This window comes from Pseudopipra pipra, chromosome 4, assembly GCF_036250125.1.
Source record: "Pseudopipra pipra isolate bDixPip1 chromosome 4, bDixPip1.hap1, whole genome shotgun sequence".
Taxonomy (NCBI): domain Eukaryota; kingdom Metazoa; phylum Chordata; class Aves; order Passeriformes; family Pipridae; genus Pseudopipra; species Pseudopipra pipra.
In genome coordinates, this window is record NC_087552.1 from 63,381,516 (window position 1) to 63,407,242 (window position 25,727).

Genomic DNA, 25,727 nt, shown 5'->3' on the forward strand with positions numbered 1-25,727 from the left:
TTTTTGACAAAAAGTGCAGGTTCTCAGAGACTTACTCTTTCATTACTTTCCTTATTTAATTTCATTACCGTGAGATGTGGTTAGGGATGCTTTTCATACAGTGGACTGCATTTTTGGGTACCAAGAGCTAGCATCTTTTCAAGGTGAATCACTTAGAGTTTGTTACAGGTGGAAATCCTTGTCAAGACACCTCTGCCTCACTTTTGAAGTTTTTAAGCCCCACGACTAACCCAAAAAGGCTGAAAGACAACATCATCTGATAGATTAAATCTGTGAACACTTACCATGCGAGCTCATTCTAGTCCTGGATTTGGGCACTATTGAATTTTATCTGGTCATTTCAATCAAAGCTGATACAAGATGTCATAGCGAGAGCCTTCGTTCTGAAGTTTTCTTCTTGCCTTACTACATAAGAAAATTTATTTTACCTCTGTATGAATTCAAAATTTGTTAATAGTTAGATCTAGTAAAGGACATAACCTTGTCTACAAAGGCATATTTGTAAAAAGGGAGAACAGAAAGAGGAGACTGAAATTGCCTCCTGAAGAAATCAAGGACCAGTACAGGGGCAAAATTACAATGACTGAAATTTCAATAAACCTCCATTTTAAATGCATGGAAATCAAGCAGTGGGGCTTTTTTATTACCTTGTGCTAGGGACAGCTTCAGTGTCATTGTGTTTTATTAGTGTTAGGGGGCTTAAAAGCAGGGTAGTGTTTTCATTCTCCAGTTGGCATTCCAGAATTCTTCATGTGGAATAAAGAAGTACACTCAATCAGCTTTTCCCCATTTAGTGTGAGTGTATCTTCTGAATGTATGTGATGTATCTTCTAGTGGCCAGTGGTATGGGTGTCTGATGTCCAGAAATTTTTGGTGTATTTAGGGATGCATGACCTGAGTATTGAATCTCTGTCCTTAGGAGGATACAATTTGGGTTGAGAGATGAGTCTCTTACCTCCTAAACAAGTGTGCTAGCCACTGAGCTTCTGGAGGCACATGCAAGAGTGTTCTACAGCTTTGATCGGATATTTTAAGTCCTTCAATGAAATGATTTTGTGTCACAAGTTAACAAATAACTGTGCAGTTGCCTCTTAGAGATAACACATACTACTTATTGGCTGGCATGTAAAATAAACTACAGCCTTTCTAAATGCATTTTCCTGCTTCACAATTTCACTATTTGCTTTATTCTCATCTACATGTAGGAACCTTTTTATCATTTAGGTTTGAACGGGGAGCATTAATATTGTTTTTTGTGTTTGAGTGGAATCTGATAAGCTGTGTATTTCCCCTGGTTTTTGACAAAATTATATATTTATTGCCTTGTTTGTAATTCAGATGCACTCAGCATTTTAATCTGAGCCCATTTTATTTCTGCTCATACCCTGTGGTATTTCTTTATGCTTGATGAATTTCTCTGGGGATTTTTTTAAAAGCTTTGAGGTTGACTGCCAGGTACTACAAACAGGTTCATTCATTCACTGCAATCAGCTATTCTATTAATGGAATCAATTTGAATAAATTTCATTAAGTCAAAGCTCTAAAAACAAGAGATGGCATATCAGGAAGCTTGTAAGAAATATTTTTTAGGGGTTCTTGTCCAAAAATAAGATCCTGGAAGCAGTATAGGATTTTGTAATGGTTTTCCTTTTTTTTCCTGTGCAAAATAACTTTTATAATATGTAGTGTGCCATCCCTGCTCACGGACAGACTTTATTGCTTTTTGAGATCAAGTACATTCCTTAGAGTATAAATAGTTTTGAACTATTTTGTTAGCTTGAGTTGCTTGGGTAGAATTCAATCGCATCTGTAATCCTTCCTAAATGTAGACTTGTATTTCCCCTACCAAATTTTGAAAGGCAATTTCACTGTGCTTTTCCAAGTGCTGCATTAAACAGCGTGGCCATTGTATCCTCCCTGTGGTATGGCCTGTGGGTACAGCATTCTGTCCTGTTAGGGTCTGGCATGCAAGGACTGCCTGGGCTCTGATGTCCATAGAATTTGGCCCATCATGTTAATGAGGTGATATAGGTAAGTAATTTTGTGGGAACAGGACCTAGTCACATTTTTCCTGAGTAACTGTGTACCCACTGTGGTAGTGCCAAAGGCAAGTATACAGTATAATTTGAAGCTGCAGAGAATACAGACAGAACTCTATTCACTGGATCTTTGAACAAAATAGCACAACAACAAGTAACAAAATACCATCTTTATGTTCTGTGCAAAATATTTCCTAGTAAATAATAATACAGAGCTGTGAGCATGTCAGGGAAATGCTATCAGTTCTACAGCTAAATGTGTTCCAAAGGGATTTAGCTGTCATTGTTTAAGAATAGACTTCCTTAACACCCTGCCAGAGATCTTTTGAGATTGCAATAGAAATGCCACAGACTCCTCTAGACTGCTTATGAACTATTTCAGACTCAATATAAATCCTTATATCACTGAACACCCAGTAAAGGCAGGAGAATTAACTTGTCCTGAAAGGCTGGTAAAGCTCAGAGAAGAGATGGTTTACTGAGATAGAGCAATTTTTCTTTAAATGTTGTATGGAATACGAAGATTAGAAACATAGGATCTTTGAGTTTATGTTAAATCTGAGAACTTGGAAACTTGAATTCTAAAATAAATAGCAGTGGAAGAGAAAATTCAGGCAAACCATTTTGTATTGCTTTTGCCAAGCTAAGCCAGGCCCACAACTACATAGATGATTAGGATGCTATAAACCCTGCCTTTAGTTGTAACAGGGACTATAAAAATTGAGGAGTAGGGGAAATCAATCCTTCAGCATAGAATGCACCTGCGTAGCAAATGCTACACCAGTGATACTGTCGTGTCCAGATTGTGAGTAATCGCTAGAAGTGGGAGAAGAGTTATCAGAAATGAGGTATCCAATTGTTGAGTCTTCGACTGCTAATTCTCATACTTACGCCCAATGCCCAGTTTCAGAAAGCCATAGCCCATTTTGCAAGAATTCAGAACACTTTAAGGTTAAAGAAAGCCAGTGGAAGCTGGATTCTGAAATTCTTGCCTGCTTTAAACAGGTGAGAGAGTGGAAGGAATCAAGACAACTCATCTCAAAGGTGTAGTGAACATGTTTTATAGTACCTCAATTTTATCCATAAGAAGAGGTTACAGCAGGGAGCTGTTAAGCTATTTATTGTTTGTGAAACAGCTAATTAACATGGTGATTAGCATCCTAGAGGGATCATAGGAGAAAAATAATAATTTAGTATTCAGTGCACAGCTTGTATATTTTATAATAAATGAGAAATACTAAGTATTTTTATGAAATCCATCTGTTTAAAGGATACTCTTAAACCTAAACATGGAACAGATAAAGGTCCAGTAGAAACAGTACACAAGCCCCAAATTTATCATCATAGGGGCACAGAATTATAATTCACATGCAACCTAAGTTCTGATCTTTCTTTATTTCTGCATTCTTGACTTCACAATTTAACATCCTGGTTTGAGGTTTTCGTGGGTTTTTTTTATCTCTTTTTAATATTATTTTCTGTTTTATGATTCAACATCTAGCACTTGGAATGGACTCTTACATAATAGTACATTATAGCAGTTTATACCCCCCCAAAAAAACAAGTCCACTAGACTTTTCATGTCTATGAGCTGCAGACAAACGTATTTGACATCTAGATAAATATCTCTATGTTTCTACTGAGAGGTTCTAGATTTTGATCACCTAATAAATTGTAATTAAACCTGTATTTAAAGGAAGGCAACAGCTAGAAGATGACTTGTAACAGAGATGCCTAAAGGAGTTTTCAAAATATTATCTGTGTTTTAAAGAAAAGAAAGAAACCGAAGTGTTTTCAGGAGAGTTAATGCTGATTATAATGAAAACAAGCCCAGTTAGGCAATAAAGATTTTTGGACTGGTAAGATCATGTGGATCTCACACAAAAATAGCTCTTCATACTGCTGAAGTACTGCAGTATCCACGTGACCTTTCCAATGTGGTTTTATTTTCTCTTTTCAGCTGGGGAAAGCTACCTGCCCCTACTCCTTCTCCCCAGGAATTAAATTCTAGCAAGTTTGCCAACACAGCTCCTATCACCACTGTGTATTTGACAGTGAAATTAGAACAGAGTTTTTAGCTTGGATCTGACTAAATCTCCCAAACACTTCTTGTAAGTGAAACAGCCTCAGCCATTGAAAATTGCTCATGTGGGACTAGTTTTATTAAAACCACAGAAGATGTTTGTTTTCCTAGGCTTGAAATTGTTCTGCATCAGGATGAATTTGAATAATTCTATTCTTCAGGCACTGAAGAATGTCATATTTTGAAGTACCAGCTATTGCCATGGTGTATGTCAGTTTTGTCTAACTAAAAGCCATGCTGTCCCTTTTTCCTCTTCCTTCTTTCTTCATTTCCTATCAGCACCTGTGAAAACGTGTCTGAGGTGCTGTGCTACACTGGGTTGTTTCCACAGCAGCTTTCAAAATAATCATTTTTTATAACACATCATCGTAGCCAGTAAAACAAGATATTCTTTATACTGTAGTTGCATGTGAGCAACAGTTAGGATTCAGGGTCTCATGTGCTCATGCTGTGGTTGCATTTTAAATGCCTTGTGTGCCTTGAACCAAAACATTTGAAGTTGTTTCATCTACAAAGCCTGTTTTTTTGACTCAAGGGTTAGTGGCATTGGATTTTAGCTCCGGGGGTCAGTCACTGGCTCAGTGTATTCACATGGTTCCCTCACTGGCATCATGGAGACATACTGAAACAGCTCCAAAGGTCTGAGGGTTCACTTTGTCACCTCTGTCTCTCTGTCCATCTTTGTCTCTCTCTTAGGAGCTGTACTCTAAAGCTTCCCATGCTTTAGAAGAGTTGGTGACAGAGCTGTTTCTTCAGACCCTGCCAGTGGTGACCGGCCTCTCTGTAAGAGAATGTGAGCTTCTGAAAGAGGAGTGGCAGGAGAATTTGGTCCCTCAGCTGGAGAAATGGGAGACCCACTGCCAGAAACGCTGGAAGCTTTTCCAGGAACAGCTATCACAAGAAAAGGAAGTAAGATCCATGTTATGTTTTGGGACCTCAGAGTCAAAAAAATGGGATATGGAAAAAAATTATCAAGATGCTTATCAAAATGCAGTTTGACCTGCAACATGGACTGAATATGTATGCTGTGCATGTAGACTTGCACAGAGGAGTCAGAGAGTAATTACTGAACATCTGTCCACAGTGTTTGACAGCTTTGTCAGCACATAAACATTTTTTGGCAAGGCTGCTGTCTGATGCCCTCAACTCTTGAGCATCTACAGAAACAGCTCAAAACAACCTTCATCAGGTCTGTTTAGAGAAGATACATATGAATATAGTTTACAGGGAAGGAGGCCATGCAATGATAAATGTTTCTTACTAATGTGTATGTATTAGTACTATGATAAATGGAAACATCTGATACACACTTTATATAAAACTTATTCTTTATTCTAAGAAGGTGAAGAAACAGACATTCAGCTTTCCTGTTCTGTTTCTGCCCAGCACAGGGGGCATTGACACCAGAGGAGAAAAGCAACAAGAGTAAATGCAGAGGGAGGTATCTTCAGCTTTAGTCTAGAATTCAGTTATACTTTCAGTTTATTCATTCAATATTATGTCTCTGTCAACACTGCTTCTAACACAACTTGGTCGAAGAAAGACCTTCTCTATTCAAAGGTCTGTCTCTTCCTAAATGTTAAGTGTGCACTGCAATGTTTACAGTAATTGGAGCTTCTTAACTAAAAGGTTGGCAGGTTTCTTTAATACTGGCAAAATTGTATTTTCCCTTACCCTCATTCTCCAAAGTGCCTGGACAATCCAGTAATGAGATACTCAGAGAGCCCCTAATTGTTACAGAATGCTATAAGGTGTTTAACTTCTTCACCCACTTGTATTTAAAGTTCTGCCATAAAACACTGTGATTCGGGAAACTCTGGGCTTCCTACTAAATCTGGTAGAGTTGTTTTCTGACCAGTGGTTTTAGAACACCCTTGGAAATACAAAAGTAAAATTATTCCTTGGAAATTCTTCGACATCTCCTTTTTTTCTTCTGTGTTTTCCTTAATCTGGAGTTATGCAACATGCACCTCCCTGATCTTTTTATATTTACCTTATTGTAACTCACCTGTTCTGAAAAACAATTTTGTTTTCTTGTTTCAGTGTCACAGGGCTATCTAGCAAACTAAACTAAAAGATGCTTGGGACGAACCATTGATGCCAGTGAGTCTGCTCACATGCTTAATTAAGAGTGGGAATTTGTGTTTTCTGGGACTGCTGTCTGGCATTTATTGTTTGAATTTGGCATACCTGTACCTTCAGTGAATAATGAAACGTCTGACTTGAACTTTTTTTTTTTATTTTGCCCCTTTTTATCAAGGATTAGATTTAACACCTGACTTCTCAAGTTTAAACTTCTAGGTTGCTGTTGATTTTCACGTTCATCAAGGGTTCACAAATTGCCCGTCCTTGTACGTGCATGACCTGAGCAGCCTGGATTAGTAGGTGAACTACAAGCACATCTCATAATGCACAGAACCCAAAGCACTGTAGTGGTATTTGCTGTCATTAAAAAACACAAGAGAAGTAGGAGGTTCTGGTGTGCAACTTGTGAATAGTTTCATAAGTCAGGGTACGTGTTAGGGCACCTCTGCTGTGGTCCTTCCGTTGAACCTCAGCCGTTGTTCAGGGCCAGAGAGGATGCATTCAACAAATAAGACACTCACCACAGAGGGGAGGATCTCAAGTCTGACATTTTGTGCCAAAAATGCTGCTTGTACATTCCTCTGTTGCTATCATTGGGCACATTGTTGAGTGGAGAAACCACCTACTGGGAATTTTTCTCAAAGGATTAACAGGATTAGTTCATCTCCAGCACTCAGCTGCTAGATAATAGCTCTTTGGGCAGCAGTGTAGGATGGATTCATTGTATGTGAATTCAGATGTTCTGGTCATGCCCAAGCATAGGTTATTTAAATTAGAAAGTTGACTTCCCATCACTTTCAATGTACCATAGCATTCATAATATAAAGCAGATGACTTCCTAGCTGGAAAAAAAAAGAAGAAGAGAGGGTTTGCTGACATCATTAACAGTAATTACTATAGAGCTATGGAGGAATTAACTTAGCAATGACAGAGCTCTCATACTGGTCTCTGACTCACCAGTGCTGCAGTCGGGCTTTATTCAATATAAAAATTTCCTGAGCAGCAGACAGAGCTGTCCTAAGGACAAGCGATCCTGTGGGATAAATTCCAAGAAGAGATAAGAGTTTCTCCTAGTGGGAAACTGTGTGATTTCTCAAGACAATATTCTGTGCTGGAGCTTAAGTTGCTTTTTTAACTTAATGCATGTGGCTTTTTGGAAAGGATTTGAACTAAACTGGAAAAAGTCTGCTGTATCTTCAAAGAGAGCATACAGGGAGATACCTATTCCACCAAACCTAGGCTGGCAAATTTTCCTGTATAAATGAGTCTGAAAAACATCACACAATCCCATTCTGTTATGTTCAAATGCAAAGTGCATTTCTTGGCCCTTTCCTAGTATAAACAATGCAGCATGAACATTTAAGCAATAAGCTGACACTTCTGTCCTACAAAAAGGAACACTTGGTTTCCACATTAAGGAGAAGAGAGACCTTGTGACAGGTGATCATGTAATTTAAGAGATCCCATAGATGCTACAGTGCTCACCATGACAGAAGATCCATAAATCAAGAGTCATATTGACAGGCCTTTTAATTTATTAGTCATCTTCCATCCGGAGATGTGTCTTTCATTCGCCTTGTGATAAATGCACTATGCTGAGAGTTACACAGCCACCTGCTTTACAGGCTTGGGAAGCCAATACCAGAAGACTTTTCACCAGGGTATTTATACATACTTTTCAAGGTGACTCAAAAAGAGATTTTTGCCTTTTACCTGAACCACCTTTTTCTGTTTGCTTGTTTTTAGATTAGCTTTCCTAACATTTATACATATGATGTCCTTACAGGGAGCAGAATCTCTTTTACAATTGAAAAGAGAAAATTGGTTTCATATATAACTTTGCCTTATGTGCTCGAGGATGTGAGCGAGGCTATTGGGAACAAATGACTAATGAAAATAAATTTTGAGCATTTTCCCACATAGTCCCTAACTCATGGTTTCTGTAGACAAGCTCTCCTGCCTAGGCAGCAGTTTCGGGGTGCAGCTGCTGCGCCAGGCTGAGGGACTGGCTTGGCAGTCGGTGTGCATCGCACCCCACCTAGAGGCTGGTAGGGAGAAATCCCTTCCCTTCTATTTCCTGAATGATCGATGCTAAAGATGTCAAAGCAGAAATGAGAGGCATATTCCTTGCCTTTATTGCCAGACAGTAATATTTAACGTTAGCAGTGCTTCAGAAATTCTTGTAATGGACTTGTGACCAGGAAGCAAAAGGCTTGGAAGCTTACGGAATAAAAACAGGATGTGATTTCTGTCCATTCCCACATCATTGACACTCAGAAAACTGAACTAGCATCTGCTTACCAGTTTTAACATGGTGTGCATTTTATCACTTTGTTTTTGGTTTATGCTCATTTTTTCATAGCAATTGGAACAACACTTCAAGGAGCCAGACATTCCTTGGAGCTTTACTCCCCTATTTACCATACTTTTGTCACTGCTTTTACTGGTAAAATGCAGAATCAGAGGGCCTGAGCTCTGTTCTAGTCACTAAGTCTGTACAGCAGCCTGAGTTTCTCCCCTCTATACAAGACCCGTCTCTGAGCAAAGTAAGGTCATTCCAAAGAAGAGGAAAGCTTGGAGAGGTGCTTGGTGACTTGACCCAGCATTGGAAGATCAGTGCAAGCCCAAAGCCTGACCTTGCCACCTGGCTCAATGAAGTAGTTGTCTCTGGTTTGCTGGTTTTCAGTCATATGCCAGCAGCCTCAAATTAACATTCCCAGAGAATTGCTGTTGCATTTCCACCTGTGTGTGTGAGTTCTTCATGTATTTTGGAGATAGAAATTACCCAGCCTTGCCAGCCCATCCCAGTGAGCTGCTGAAGTGTTGCCTCCAATAAAACATATAATATTCTGTTTATTCCCAGCTGACCTTTCCCATCTTGATCATCTTCCTAATGGCCTTTTTGAGACAAAACACTGGTTTAGTATTTGGTCTCAATCTTCCTTATTTCTCATCCCATCTTAAATGTGTAATAATCCCACTCCTTTCCTTTCATTTTCTTACTACTTACATGACTAATGTACTTCTACTGTTCGGTTTAATAACTGTGCACTGGGGGAATTTCTGCTGCACTGTCAGTTTTCCATTGGTCTCAGGGAGGTGAAGAGATGTTTTATAAGTTCTGCATTCAGATTACCTCAAATGCACTCTTAATGGAAAAGCTGACTCATTCTTTTCCTTTAAAAAACACTTTCTCCACTACAGAACTAGGCTGTTTCTTCATAAACAGAAGTAAAGAATGACTATATCCCTATCTTTGTTATCACTCTGACTGCCTTTTTGGATAGGATACACTGGTAGCAGGTGAGGTGCTAAATTTTGGGTTCTTTTCTTCAATATTATATCATTTACCATTGTAATTCAGAAATCATTTCCTGTCTTCTGTGCCTTGGTGATATACACCCTCATGCTGTTTAACAGCAAGTGTGCAGACAGGCCCTTCAAGAGCAACTCCTCAGTGAATAAAGAGATCTCCAAAAATGATGGGAAACCTCATCTGAGCCACAGCCAATCTCTCACTGGAAATGAAAGTACTTCTAGGAAGTAAAAGGTCATTTTCAGCCCTTCTTCTAACTGCTGAAAGAGACATTAAAATACACAATGTGATGGATATACAAGGCATATGCAGAGAGGTGTGAAACACCAGGAAGCCATATCCACAGAGCTGCTAAAGGGAAATACTGATACAGTTACTACTTCCACCAAGACTTTGCCATATGTCATGATGATACCTGGAGACCTGATAGACCTTAATTTGACGCTTGCAGCATGCAATCAGAGAAGGCACTGTGCTTGGCCATGCTCTGTGATTATAAGGCTCACCCAGACTCAAATCAGTTGAGGTCTGGCTAACACAGGTGCTGTGTTAGCTGTGGTGCTTGCTGAGAGCAGCCTGGTGTGTCTCTGGTGCCTTACAGACTTTGGGGCTGTGCTTCTCATGCTCAGCTGCAGTCTTCCCATCTGTTACTTGTTGACTGCCCACCCATCCCTCTCAGGCATCCTGCTCAGGAACATGTGTTTTGGTAAGGTTTTCTGCATGGAGAGAGATCAATCAGATGTGTCGCTGTGTATACTACAGAGAAGATACTAGTCACGAAAAAAAGACACTTTTATTTTAAAGCCAAAGATGATGAGGTTTCTGATGTTCTGCACTTCTCAGCAGAGTTCATTCTGTGCTCACAGATATAGCCTCTCTCCTGCACAGATCACTGCCTCCCAAGGAAAAGACTATCGAATCCAGCAGGAGGGCCCAATACCACTCCTAACACTGACAATTGTGCAATTACACATCTAATTCTTTGCTAGACATATTGATCCATTGAACCTTGCTGGCTGCAATAATAGAAAATTTAGTCCCTCATGTTGTGAATGAGGCTGGAACATAAAGTGAAGCTGTCAGAGACCCTGAGTATTATATTTAATTTAGGGCTCTGGATACGTCAGCAGGTAACCTGCATTTATTCAGCTGCCAGTGTAGCCTGAAATACACTCTTCATCTCATAGTAACAGAGTTTGGACCTTACAGCCATTTCAGCTTATGAATTATTCCTTAAATTCTGGCAATGCGCTAAATGAAATCTTAAGTCCATATCTCCAAAAATTTACAGTCTAGTGGCAAATCCATCAGAACTCTCTTAAAGATTAAATTCTTTGATCTAAATATCACCCTGAAGGAGCTGTAAACTTGCAGTCCATATACTTACCTAATCGTGCAATCTCCATTTCCAGCTATTAGCACTATGTACTGTATACACAAAAGTGTGATGGAAGTTGATATCTTTATTTTGTTCAGTGAGAATAAAAACTACATTCTCTGCTAGTGGAATAAAAGCCAAACAAAAACCCCACTGCAACCTGCTGATAAGAGTCAATGCAATATTTTATGCCATATTATTTTTCTCTTCTACTGCTGCTGCTGAAACCAAAAAGTCTGTAGGAGATGCGGCTCAGGGCTCATCCAAACCAGTCCAAAACCTTCCCTTTTTTCAGTGAGCTTTCTTTAGGATTTTGATCATTGATAAATATTCCTAAGTAGAATAGTTTTAATTCATCATGAGCTAGTTTCTTGAAATTGAAGGATGATTGCTTTTAGCAAAATGGCACCAAACAGGCCCCCATTTCTTAATGTGGTGACTAGAATGACTGAAATCAAAGTATTTTACATTTGTAATTTTTTTTACCCTGCTTTTAGCTATGGACAATGGAATATGCTCTGTCTGCTGTGATGCAAAAGCACCTGTCTGAGAAACAAGAGAAGATAATTCAAGGTGTCGTAAACAGACTAGGATGCCTCAGTGATGAGTAAGCATGGTTTCCTCAGTAAGCAGTGGGGTGAATCTTCACTCTTGCATGCACAGATTAAAAACTTGTGAACATTACATAGTGGAAAGCAGTGTTGAGGGATTATGAGCATCCTCAGAGAGAGAGAGGCAATTGCCTGAGTTTTTTGTCTGAGTATGAAAAGCAAAATAAAAAAAAATAGACATATCATGACTCCTGGTAGGTAGAAAAAAAAGTCTTGTGTGATTTCTCAGTGGTGTGCTTTCTGTCTATACACTATGTGAGTGATTTCTGATCTCGTATTGGCCTCATTAGCCACCAGCGTGCCTGTAATAAATGTGGATAGAGCCTTCCTTAATCTTCGTTCGCGAAGCCTAGCCATGATTTCTAATCTTGAACCAGCTTCTCTGCACTCCATATGTCACATTGGAGTTGCATATTCCTCAAGATAAAATGTTCAGTCCAGCAGCATATAGATGGTTATCTAACTATTGTATTCCTGTTTTTATTTTAATTTAACTCCTGTGTGACAGAACTAAAAGTCTATCGCAGCAATACCCATTCTTTACTCCTGATCAGCTTTCCCAGGCATGCTTCATACAAAAAGACATTACAGAGTGAAGAATAACTCTTGTCATCTTTAAGCAATGACTTTGCTGAACGTACCTGTGCCAAATGAGCAAGCAGCTTTGCTGATGGACTTTTAATGGTCGTTTTTACAGGTCTGTTAACTATATATTGCAAAAACACCGACTTCTGCTGTGTTCAGTACTCAGAAGGTTAACTCTCCGAAGAGCTGGGATGGCAGCCCTGGCCTGCATGAGGCTGTCCAGAAAGAAGAGCTTGCTTCAGGAACTGAGTGAGCAACATACCCTGCAGAAGGGATCCTCCCCATGCCAAGATGAGGACCAGTGGCAGTTACAGAAGGCAGTGGTAAGTACAGTGTCCGGGTGGATTGTCTCCAGAGGTCTCATGGTATGATGTTTGGCATTAGAAATAGTCATAGAAGATATAATAAAAAAAAAAAAAGTCCCAAGTAGAAAGAAAAATGTTCTCTGGCAAAAATATGCCCAGCACTGGCATAGGAGGTCCCTGAGTGTGCCTGTTGTAGTTTGGGCAGACATTTTAAATACCCTGATGCTTTATCTGCTGTCTAGCTATCTGTGATACGTGTGATCATAGCAGGCTTATTTAGCAGTTTATTTTATATGAAAACACTAAAGAGAGAAGGCATGTCAACATGTATAAAGGACTTCTGCAAAGTTGCTGCTTCAGGGTGAGATAAACTCCTAATTCTGCTAGGGATAGTAATATGCACTTCAGAACCATTAGAAGAAATTCTTCCTCCTACTAGACCTAGCAAGTTCTTCTATACTGTCCTAATTTTTCATTCTTTTTTCTCTCTCCTCTGTCCATAAGAAGCTCAGCATCCACTCCCTTGACATCCTTCCAAATTATCAGTTTCCTGTAGGTCAGGGAGGTAAGGGAAAGTTGAAAAGATTTTTAGACTTGATATTCCCACAGGTCACTTTCAAATCTGTTTGTGACTGCGGTTTTTAGGGTTGGTCCCTTAAGTGTTGTTGGTTATTTACTTACCTGCACTGGAGATTTACCTAGAACAACACCAAATTTCATATTTTAACCTCAGACAACCCTCCTAGCAGGTGTCAGTGATAGCCCCTGCCCAACCCACTGCTGCTGCACGTTGGGTCGAACCCATCCAACACTTTGCAACTCTGTGCTCCATGCTGTCACTGTGTAATTAGCTGGGAGATAATATTTTGTATCCCTCTAATTTTGATTTGTATAATGCAAACCCTCAATCTGAACTTGGAAGAGGAATAAGGAAAATCTATCTGTTGCCATTTTCATGTTTGAAACATCAATTGAAGTATTTTCTCTTAAGTTTGAAAATCTTAACAAAACTCATTAATCAGAAGAAATAAAATATAAAATAATAAAATACAAATGCATATCTCTGCATTCCTCTTGCTTTCCACTACTCCCTCTCACTTAGCTCCCACAGAGATGTTAATTGACGCAATCACTATGTTCCCTAACAAAAATGAAATGTCCCCAGGTAGTAGTGTTCCTTTGGCTTCTCTCCATTAAAGCCTTCTTCCAAGTCCAGCTAAAACCCATCTCACAAGGAAGTGCCTAAAAATACACATATAAGATCTTTGCTGCCAAAGAATTAGGCCATAGGTATGGAATTGTGAAAAGTCAAGAGAGAAAAAACATGTTACAAACAAGCCCTTAAACAGTGTATAAGGAGTTAAGGAAAAGGTTAATTTACAGACATTCAACCAGATTTTTAAACATACTGTGTTGTTTTAACTAAACTTAACTTTTGCTTGGGTCAATTTTAGACTGGTGGACATTGTTGTATCTATCTGTTGAATTCATGTAGAATGTAAAACAACACTAAAGGATCCTAGCCAGGGCATGATCATGGCATTAGGTCTCTAAAAAAAAGGAAAAAAAGGAAAACCAATTTAATCACATTCCAACTGTCTAAAAAAACTTTCAAAAGCAAATGTCTGAGCTATAAATAAAGACGTCAGAACAACCCAGCATTAATATGGACATCATTATTTTCCACAGATGAATGTGGGCAGAGCAGGTTCTTTTCCTACTTGCATTTCTTATTTCCCTGAAGGCATCAAATAGGTACTGTCGAGTCCCTCAGAATAATTTAATGCTATTTAGCCTTAAATGAGAATAATAACAAGGACATCAGCAACACAATAGAAGGCCATCTATGGAAGACTAATACATGTAAGGAAGACAGAACAGGTCGTGCTGGTGAGCATATGCTCTTGTGTGCTAAAGAGGATTTAGGTGGAAAGTGGATTTAAAAAGAAGCATAGAAAATGGTGGCAAGGATGGTCCAAAGACCTCAAAGAACTCTTTAGCCTAAAGAGTTGTCCATGTCACATGGAATATCATAGGGTTTAAAACGGACATAAAATATGTGAATAGGAAACAATTTTTCATGTGTTTTTAATGAAAGAAGAGAGCACTGAGAAAAGATATTAGATGGCAGGTTCAAAATTAAGAGATGTGCTGGTAAGCTTTAGAACTCCTCACCACAGGATGCTGTGCAAATGGTTTTCAAGTGCTGTTATACACATTCATGACCTCTCCCAAGGGCCTTAAGTACCAATATACCAAGTTTCCTCAGGTAGGCCACACAAACTGTACAAGTATTCCCATAACTGTATACTGTATACTTGCCTGCACAGGAACAAGGCTCAGGGTATTTGACATAGATGTGAACACATCACTTGGAAATGACTAATGGGACAGGATGCAGCTGGTACTGTGTGTGTCATGACAGAGGCTATAGTTTTGTTACAGACAAATGTGTTAAATGACTGTACATGTTTCCACTGAAAATTAGATTATTCTCATTGTTAAAATGGTAACATTCTGAATGGGTGTAGGACTTCCTTTCAAAGTGAAGCTGACTAAGTTTGTTAACATATTTAAATGGCAGTGCTATCTTGTTGTCTATTTACCAGGAGTCCCACATTCGGGAAGAGGAGGAGAAACTCGAGGAAGAAACACAGGAAACCAATTTAGAATTTCACCAGCAGCTAGTCACAGAAATCCAAGAAGCTCTTCAGTTTCTTCAGCAGCACATGGAGCAGGTGATTGGGCAGACACTGCTGCAGCATGCCCAGCAGGAAGCTGGAAAAAAGAGTTCAGATGATGGGCAGGACTTCAAGGTATGGAAATGTTCAGTAGTGGTTTTCTGAAAAAAATGAGGGCTACTTTACTAAAATGGAAGGCAATTTCATAAATGCATTACCCTATGCCTAGAAGTATTAGCAGGAGATCATTACAACCTGTGTTAAAACTGAACATACTTTGTAAAGTATTTACAAACTAACACTTATGTAGCAGTAGAGTATTTGCTATATTAGCCAAAACAGGTTTTATTAAGCCAAACCCTGGAACATAAAAAAAATTGTGAGTTCTTCACAGAAGAGAATAACAAAAAGGAGGAAGAAAGGGAGATGGTTACCTATTGAGAAGGTTTTCTGATTAATCAATAGTGTTTGTATATTAGCACCTTAATATTACTTCATAGATAAATAATTAAATAAAACTAAAACTTGCTTCCAAGATGAATAACATTTTTCCAAAGTAAATATTTGGATTTTCTGTGTAATGGAAAGTCATAGTAAAGCTACACATATTTTGATTTACTTTGCTGGCAGTTGGGTTGATGGGTAAAATGGACTACAGAGATTGAATAGGTGGGGAAATGACCTCTTCCCAGATGAAGGTGAGACAAATTAGAAAAATTTTACTACAGTTTACCATGCTGAAATGTTCCATGGATGAATGGAGATACCTGGTTTTCAGCATCTCGGTCTGCCATATTTTTAAAGCCACATTTAAATTCACAATTTTTTGTGCACATACATAATCAGATTGGGTGTTCAGTTTTAGACAGATCAAAACACATCAGATTTTTAATTGTGGCTTGTACTGTCTGATACAGGAAAGACTGGTGGAAGCTGCTGTTGAAAGTGTGTATGGGACCAGCAATAATATCAATAGACTGGTGCAAAACTACTACCAGCAATTAGGAAAAATCACAGAGAGCTATGAAGGGAAAAAGCTTCAACAGTTGAAATCCTTACAAGGTATGTATGATATTGACAACTATAAGACAATTCTGTCTAAATTAATTATCACTGTAAATATTGTTTTTATAGGTAACAGAAATCTGTTATTTAAGCATCAAAGCAAAATGATGAGTAGGTCTGTTGACATCTTTGTACCAAATGTTGAGTAACAGAGTCCTGCATCTATGACTGTAATGCAAGTAGTTAATAAAAACAGTTCTACCATTTCTCCTTCAAACACAGACAGAACGATGACCCAGTGATGGAAATTATAGTTTGACCACAAACTCTGCTTCACCAAGCTAGGATCAGAGATTGTGTGGATATGTTATTGTTTGAGTGTGTTGGTATGCCATGAACTACTACAAGGAAGAAAATTACATGCGGTGGAGCACATTTTGTTTTCTACTGAAGGAAAAGGAAATAGTTCTGCTGCAATGTAAGCCTTCAGACAGGAGGGAAGATGAGAGTATTTATGCTGGTAATAAAGCAGGAATGTTCTAGATTTGGGTGGCCAGAAAGAAACCCAGCTGAAATCCACCAATCAAATGAACTGCTACAGTGAAAAAATACTGCAAACCTATGTGTGCGTGCTGTAGCTGTGATTCTTAACATCCTGGAGCTCTGCTTGGGGGCACAGCCAGGACACTCGAAGACCTTCCAGCCAGCCAACTGCCTTCCATCCAAGCTCATCCAGGAGTGAGAACATCCATGTTGCTTCCTTTGCAGAAGGGGCTGATCTCTGAGGTGATCTCCAAGCATGATCACCATACTAAGAGTGTGATCCTCCTCACCAAGTCCTCTCATAACTTCTTGTTCTAAAATACAAGATGGAAAAAACAGCATTGGCAATAGAACCACCTACTGTGTATTATGTGTGGGGTTAGGATTGCCACATAGGAAATTTTTTATGTACTTCATTCAGTGGCAGTTAAATGGAAGTAAGGACCATAATGCCAGGCATCTCTCTCCCGGTGACTATGCATAATGTCAGGCTAGAGGAGTTTGCTTCTTCCGACATCCCTTGGCCTAGTAAATCTGAATTTAGTCTGTCTGGCACAGCCACAGGAAAAAAGGTGGAGAGTACCTCCCCTTGCACAACCAGCCCAGCCCAGCCTAGCCTAAAGTAACTGCTCCGTGATGGTGCCATTGGTAGGAAAGGTGCCTGTCAGCTTTTCTGAGCACTCAGAAAAGGTTGGATGCTCCCCAGATGAAGGTTATGTACCCTGATCTGTTACATACCCATCCATCTCCCTCCCTGTGTTTTATTTAGAAGCAGTGGTGCAAGGTCCTGTCTGTCAGACACACTCCAAGCTTTGCTGCCAGTCAGGACTTCAGAGGCAAGATCAGGAGCCTGGTCAGCAAATAAGCACTAACTTAGTCACAGAGTGTGAGCATATGCACAAGTATGCAGAATAGTTTGCTGTCAGTTGAAGGGACATCTTGTGAAGTTAAGCATTCCCAGGATTCAGTGGCATCTAAGTGGGAGCTTTCTTTATATTGCATGTTTTGGTTAGGTATTATGGTTCTGCTTAAGAAATCAAGGGGGTTTTATAAAATTTCTGCTTTGAATTCCATGGTAATCAGTTAGCCTAGTGGAAGAAGTAGGTAGAATAGGAGATTAGTGACATTACCATCTCTGCTAAATGATGCACAAACTATTGTCTGTGCAACAGATCACAGTGGCAGAGCAAGATTGTGTAAGAAGTACTTGATATCCCCTAAGGAACAGTAACTTTGGAAAGACTGCCTAGAACTGGGATTAATTTCTGCTGAAGGTTGCCACAATTCAGTTTGTAATTCTGAGCAGGAGATTTTCAAAAATATTATTTCAGCAGAAAGAAATGAAAAGATCAGACTTAAGAAGAAACAAGAGGATGAACTGGCATTGAAAGAAAAACACACCAAAGGCTTCCTGAACATGTCATCTGCTGTCCGTCAAAGGTAAGAGCAGGCAGCAGCAATACTGACTGTATTTTAGTGTTGTGAGTCATTGCAGATTTACATAAATGTCTAGCTGAATAAATGTCTTGAATTTGAATTTTCTATTTGTCTTTGATGGAAAAGAAATATCTGATTTACTTTCTTATAAAATAAACTTTCTGATAGTCATTAGTTACAGATTGAAGAACTGTACTTAGTTTAAAAAGAGAGAATGAAAACCAATGCCAAAACATATGCGAAATTTTAGAAGAAATTTAACATAAATGTAGGATGGGAACCAGTGCTGTCTAATTCATTACATTCCATCCTTTTTACTTTGAACATCAAAAGTGTTTGTTAGTTTGCTGTGGAAGAAACATATACCATAATGAAGAGAAAATGTTTGAAGCACAAAAAAAATCAAAATGGCAAGATTTCAGTGAATGCCTTGGACAATCAAGATTACTTGCACTAAATTTAGAGTATAATCCTTCAAATGTTAATTAAATAAAAATCATATTTAATTAAGTACTGATTTTATAAAACTTAAAGTCCAGACAAAAAAAGCACTTCAACTACAAAGGAATAAGTTGTCATAAAAAGCTGTATGGCTTGGCATGCACATGATACATTTTTGTAATCATTTTATGTCTTTACTCTCAGTTTATTATCCAGAACCACATAGCATCTGCAATTTTGTAAAGGGGTTAATTCTTTTTTTAGATATTGTTACTTCTAAATTGAAAGAAATCATTGCCCACCTTTTTTCATCCTTGTTTGAATTAGTGTAGAAATGGATTTATATAAAGGGCTTCATAAAAGATCTGTTAGTTATTCATTATGAAATTTATCATTTTTTCTGACACATAAATTTGCTTCTAGCTGTTGTCTCAGATTTTTTCTCCCATAATGTCTTCTAGTGTCTTAAAACAGAATACAATGAAATTGACCTTCATACAAGCAGAAATATGTTGTTGAAGAATGTTCAGCATCTAAGCTGGTCTCATAACCATCAGTAATCAAACCCATTTTCCTGTTTTCATTATGATTTCTTTTATGGTCGAATCCCAGTCCTTTGTAAATAATTGACAAAATTTCCATTAATTTGTCTAACTCTCATTAAACCCTACATTGTTTTATTTTTTTATTTCTTTTTGCCCATAGTGCAACGTTATCAAAAAAAGCAGATTTTGAAAGCTAACCTGTAGGCAGTGACCATTACAACAGCAGCTTCATTATATGTAGATGTCAGAAACAATTTGTGTTACCTCCTTCCCTGAGGATGGTGATGGATGATTGACAGCATTGCTTTAAGGTAGATCAGGCAAGAAAACAGAAGAAATATAGATGCAGCAAAGTTTCAGCCATTCAGGTTGTACTGTATTAATAATAATCCTTAACTAGAAAAGTAAAACAAGTGAAGAATACAGTTGTCAATGCTCTCAGTTGCCAGATTTTGAATTACCGTGTTTCTGGATGAGTCTCATTCTGGTACTGAAGAGCCCTGGATGAAGTGTCTAATTCTTAATCCCTTATCCTCACACCTGATCTTCTAACAGCTTGTCCCTTTGGCAAGCAGACAGTAAAGCTGACTTCAAAAACATGCAATGGTTTTGAAAGCAGACTTCAGCTTTAGAGTTGGACTCCAGCTCCCAAAGCCCAGGACAACCCAAACTCCTGCTCTTATTCCTACCTCCTAAAGGAGCTTGTATCCTATGGACAGCCAAGGCAGGTGATTAAAATAAGTAAATCTATCTAAAAACCTACTATAAAAATTTCTGTCCCAGCAGAAGCTGACTGGACCAATATTGTTAAGGGGCCTTTTTTTTGTACAGAATCTTCTAAATAGACTTTGCCAGGATCGTATTCCTCCCTTGAACTGAACAACATCTTTACTTTTGCATTTCTATTGACCAGGATAATGCTGCAGCAAAAGAAGGTTTTGTCTCAGTTTGAACTGCAGCAGCAAATTCGTCTGGAGTCTCTGAAACAGAAGCTGCTGGCGTTGCATCACCTGGAAACCGAGTTGGAGAATCATCTAAGGGTAAATCAGGGTAAAATGGTTCATGGATCTGAAGCAGTCAATGGCAAAACATGGGACAGGTTATGAGGTCTCTTTGATATCCTAGTTAAAGTCAGGGCTAAGATTCACCACTGTCTTGTAGGAACTGATGCTGGACATATTGTTTACTGTGTTTGTCCAGTGACATGCACCTGTTTTGTCATGCCACGTGTAGCATAACGTAACCCAGAATTGAACTGTGTTGTGTTAACTGACTCCTGGTTTATCCTTGAGTGCAGGAAGCAGAGCAGGACTTTGTGAGTGAGTTGGCTGTGCTGACCAGAGTTCCAGTGACTGTGAAGAAGAAGCCTTCCAAAAGGAGCAAGCCAGCAGGTTGATACAATCCTGAATTGTTTAAAAACCCCGTTAGTTCCACATATCAGTGCAGATTCTTGCAATATAACACATCAGAGTTGCAGGAGAGATTGTTCATCAGTGCCATTTCCCTAACTGGGATGTAGAAAAGCCAGTCTGTACAGGGTCACCCAGTTCACCAGCAGCACAGCCACAAAAAAGTGTCACCTTTCGTCACTCCAGAGCAGCCTTTAGCCAGTAAATCACATTGTGTCCACTGAGGTGAGGCTTTGCCCTGCTCAAACCAAAATTATTTTTAATATCATTATCATGTCCTTTAGAAACTTCTCTGTTCACCTCAATTAGTAAGTCTTAGGGAGAGCAGCAGAGCTGAGTCACCCAGCTTTCATTCTCCTGGTGGAATAGAAGAATTGCCTTTCCACACACATGCTCAAAAGTAAAACTTTACTGAATCTGGAAACTTGAAATATTTATATGAATTTACTGTAGTTTTAACAAATTGTCAGAATAGCAGTTGTGTTTCCTCATCCAGGTTTTGGGTGGAGTATACAAAGTGTCATCCTTTGAGCCAAGCAATCTTTCTGTCATTATCAGAATTAAGCACTTGGCATTACATTTGAAAGACACAGAATGGTGAGATGGGTGCCTGAAAGGGAAAAGCAGCTCACTCACCTGCACAGTTTTGAAGTGTCTCCCCCCAGCTGGTTGTTTCTCAAGTGTGCAGAACCATGGTAGGCACGTGACCCTGGGGACACAAGTGGAAGCTTAGTTCAGGGCCCTAAAAGCAGTGGATTTTTAACATCAGATTTTTCTGATTCAAATCACTCAAAATTATGAACTGGCTTTTCTTCTGGTTACTGGTAATAAAAAACCATTTTCAGTTACTTGCTGAGATAATAAATGGTAGAGCTTTCAACTCTTGCACTACATGAAAACTTACTTCAGTGTTCAGCAAGTGTGAAAGTTCAAACTCTGCTGTCTGAGAAGTAACCAATGGTAAAAAAGCAGTGTGCTAGTCTGATGTAAAGTGGAGTGATTTCCTTGGAATACTAACATTATGTCTGAACTGTTAGAGGGTATTTTTTTGCTTTAGGTCAATCAAAACCAAACAAGCTCTACTATATGTGATTGTTTTTTCTTTAATCCACATGCATTTGGCAATTCAGGGGAAAAAATAAAATCCAGAAGACAGACCTTCCACTCACCTCAATCAGCAGAAAAAGATGATTCTCATGAAAATATTCAAGAGCCCCATGGACTGACTTCTGACTCATGCAGGTACAGTAGAGGCTAAAAATATGTGAAAACCAATTTATAAAAAAATACTTTTTAAAATAAAAAGCTACAAAATCTACTTCATAAGCAGGTATGTCAGTCAAACCCAAAATATAATGCCTGCATTAGCTAAGCTTCCATAACAGTTCTTTCTCACATGTACTTGACCTATTTTTCCCCATGTTTTTTTTAAAGTTAGGAAATTCATCTGTGTTTGCTTGTAGGTGCTGCTGTGTATTTTATAAATAACTTTGATTATAGGTAGAGAAATGAGAAATACTGCTTCCTTTAATTAGTTCTTTTTAAACCTGAGTCTCAGACAGCATAAATCAGCAGAGACAAGTGAATTCAATGGAACTAGGCTGACATGTAGCAACCAAAATATGGTCTGTGGTATTTAGGCTTTCAACTTCCACCTTTATTTCAGGAACAAAGGCAAGCGTCAGTCTTTGGCTGATGAGGGTAACAGCTCTAACAATGATTTTCTTGATAGATGTTTCAGTTGCCTTATGCTGGGGTGCTAACTAGAGGAGAAGAAATGGCTGCAAACCTGAAAGATGCCAGCTGATTACTACGGGCAGATCAAACCAGCCAGCTGGTCGCTGGGGCTTGATATATTGAGCAGGGAAAATCCTGCTGACAGGCAAAGCAAACAGTTGGTTCTCGGGAGCCACAGGCCTTTGGGGAAAAGTATTTATCCCCTGAGTGACCTCAGCCTGGGACTGACTTCAGGAGATGGCTCCTTTCCCCGATGGCATCAACCCTTTTCACACACTCCTTTCCCACAGCCAACAAGGGATACGTGTGTAGGGAACAGGGACCCAACAAAGGAACGTTTATCTTTCTGCAGTTTTGCTTTGGCACCTCAACAGAGGCAGCTGAAGCCAGTGAGTGCAGAAGTTATATGGCAAGTGCCTTTCTTTTATCAAAATTAATTTAGTTTAAGAAAGAATTACAGCATTTTAAAACTGTCTACGATTTTGTTTTATTTTTCTTGTTTATGTCTTTCAGAGAGATGTTACAAAGTCCACATGAAGGGGAGACTGAACCAAGGAAAAACTCAAATATGTTAAAAAAAAAAGGCAGCAAGTAGTAAAAGCCTTTATATGAGCTGTCTGAACACAATGTACCAAAGCATTCTTCTGGGGAATCTCAGCAGCTATAGATACTTACTGAGCTGCTTTGCTGAGGAACAACGAAGAAAATCAATAACTGATAAATCTTTTTTAGCTACAGTCAATCCTGACCTCCTTTAGCTGTTAATACAACATTCCCTCTTCATTTTGGTAAGGGGGAACAAGGAAGTCTTTATTATAAGCTTTTTAAGATTGCTTTGGGAGTGTGGAGGAGAGATAGTTTTAGATTTGGAATATACCTGAGGAAAGTGCACTTGTAGAACTGATCCACACTAGGCTGATTGCCCAGGTTGGTGTATCTCAGTAAGGTTTCATCTCAGTAGCAATATATCATTTGCTTTTGAACCCTAAATGTGGTAGATCGGGTCTTAATATTTTGTAATTTCTGCTTTGGCCTAACAAAACCAGATAAAAATGTAAAGAATATGTAAACAGACTTCAGATAGTATTGGTACATCAAAATATGACATTCGGTCACTCTTTTGTTACTTTCTAGTGCTTCTAGGGCTATGTATGCTTTTTAATATTTGTACAAAGATTTTTATATATGTACTTCTCTTCCTTTGTCTCAGATTTCATATTATGACTTTCAGAAAAAATGAGACAAAACCAGTTTAGTCTTTCATTTTTTTATACTTCAGTTTCTAGTCTTCTTCCTGAAGTGCACCCTTTTGTTTCCAACATACTTTGTTATGCTCATTACTTCTCCTATGGGAATTTTTGTTGTGCAAAGCAGGGAGTTCTTACTGGCTGTACAGAGCACCTGTATTGTGTAATAAATTCCCCCATTTAAGCAAACTTACAGTTTTCATGAAATGGAAGTTTTCTGCCTTTTTAAAAATAAACATGATATTTTGCTAACGAAAAGCATGTCCTTTGGTGCAGGATGGACAATGCTACATCATTATGCAGTTTGCCTCAGACAGAAGTGCTGCCACACAAACGAGTTTACCAAAGCAAGTTAATTTTCACCCCAAACATAGTAAAAAAAAAAATTATTCTAAATTGTACCACTTCAAGCATTTGATTCTGGTATTTTGGTGTCTGAGCTCTGTGATCTCTCTGCCTGATCTGGACATTTTAGTTGCTGCTCATTCTGCTTCCCCCCCCCCCCCCCCCCCCCCCGTAGAGATGGCAATAAGGAAGCTTTTACCACTAGAGCTGATGATCCTTTAAACCACCCGGCAGAGCAGCGGCTCCCATCACAGTTTGGGTGCAGCACAGTCACCCCAGCGGGTCTCTAATTATCCAAGCCGAGACTCACATCACCCAAGTGGGGTCTCCCGGCTGCTCTCCTTTGGCTGGGCAGGGCTGAAATGTTTTTTTCTCTCCATTAGAAAAGAGGAAAGGTTCGGATTATTCCAAAAGCAGGGCAGCAGTGCCCTCTGCTGGGCAGCTTGCGAGGTTTCCATCCCCTCGCTGGTGGAGGTGGCGGGCGGGGAATCCCGGGAAGGAGCCAGGGAGGGTCCCAGTGCTCGGCAGGACCCCCGCGAGTGCCCCCAGGCGTAGGTGTGGGCACCTCCCAGCCTTCCATCTGCCCGACTTTCCTATGATGGAGTTTTTACAGACCTTTATTCTCTTCTCCCACAGTCACATTAGCAATTTCCCAACAAAACACCTGTTTTTCTTGCCCCTGTTACTGACTTCTCAGTCTCCTTTGAGTTTCTGCATGGATACACAGAGTTCCTGTTTAATGTCATGAGCAGATTTCGTGCACTTGCCATCACTCAGTGATACAGATACTGAACAAGACAGAGTTTAATTGGGCCAAAAAACAAGTGTAGCAAATGCCAAACAAAACTCACAACAGTTGCTCTGCAGTTAAGCACTGTTGAACTTACTTCTGTGTTATGTTATAGAATCATAGAATCATTTCGTTTGGAAAAGACCCTGAAGATTAGGTCCAGTCACAGCTCAAAACAGTTGCTTTACAGTGTAAATCTATAAAGTACACTTTCTTTATTTTGTTCTGGAAAGGGTAACATGGAGCTTTGATCATACTTTACAGGCATATATCAAAAACACTTCTGTAGAAATTTAGGGGAAAATGTCGTGCCTCTTTTCTCCTATTTTTAAACATCGAGGGTAACATATCCCATACACCCTTCTCCCAGTACCCCTCACTGCCATTATTGAAATTTATCTGGAAAGTTTGAGCAAAATTCATCACAACCATGATGAAAAGCTATCCTAAAATCAGTTTGTTTAGATGACTGAGATTTAACGTTTTTACCAAGAGTAGATGAACAATGACTAATAGATTAGTCATTGGGAAGGAAATAAGGAACATGGTGCATTCAGACATCCCTGAATTTTTAAGGGAGGTGAAAATTCAGATGCAAGCACTGAATTCATGGACACTTCCTGAAGCAAAACAACAACAAAAAAAAAATACAAAATCCGGTGTTCTATTGAACCTGGAATGAAAATACATTTTTTTATACCAAGAGCTCCTTGGCAATTACACAGGATTAAGATACAACTTGAATTAAATCATTGCTATTCCAGACTGATATTCTAATTATGAAGTTGTCTTTTATCATGCAGATTTGAAATATTTCTAATTTTTAATTATTTTTTTAATGTAACACCTGTTATTAATGTCAGGGTATATTTACATGAACTGATAGATATCTGAGTAGATATTTTGTACACTGAAGACTTTTCCTTGGACAAGTGTTTATGTCAAGAAGATGAAATCCTGGAAAATCATACAGCAAATTCTTCTTGCCACCTCCTTGGTGATCTATGGATCCAGCCTTCTCTTCCACATCACTTGATTGACAGATAATCCTCAGGCTGGTCGTAGGGACTTAAGTGGTCTGCAAATAGCAACACGGAAGAGCAAGTTCTACACCATTAGGGCTACATCCAGTATATAAAGGTCAT

At 39.0% G+C, this 25,727-nt stretch overlaps 1 protein-coding gene across 1 annotated transcript; it reads left to right on the forward strand.

Annotated features, from left to right (window-relative positions):
• Positions 1-6,165: 6,165 nt before the first annotated feature.
• Positions 6,166-23,705, forward strand: EVC (EvC ciliary complex subunit 1). Its single transcript, XM_064653274.1, has 10 exons — positions 6,166-6,225; positions 11,399-11,508; positions 12,210-12,420; positions 15,012-15,218; positions 16,001-16,145; positions 17,963-18,071; positions 19,968-20,094; positions 20,352-20,445; positions 21,594-21,705; positions 22,714-23,705. Exons 1-10 carry the CDS (start codon positions 6,220-6,222, stop codon positions 22,793-22,795), a joined length of 1,203 nt encoding a protein of 400 aa, XP_064509344.1. The 5' UTR covers positions 6,166-6,219; the 3' UTR covers positions 22,796-23,705.
• The last annotated feature ends 2,022 nt before the right edge of the window (positions 23,706-25,727 follow it).

Excerpts from the sequence above, each read along its gene's own strand:
- EVC (XM_064653274.1), top strand. Across the intron at positions 18,072-19,967 it reads TCATCTGCTGTCCGTCAAAG|GATAATGCTGCAGCAAAAGA; the intron begins GTAAGAGCAGGC and ends TCTATTGACCAG. Across the intron at positions 20,095-20,351 it reads AGTTGGAGAATCATCTAAGG|GAAGCAGAGCAGGACTTTGT; the intron begins GTAAATCAGGGT and ends CCTTGAGTGCAG.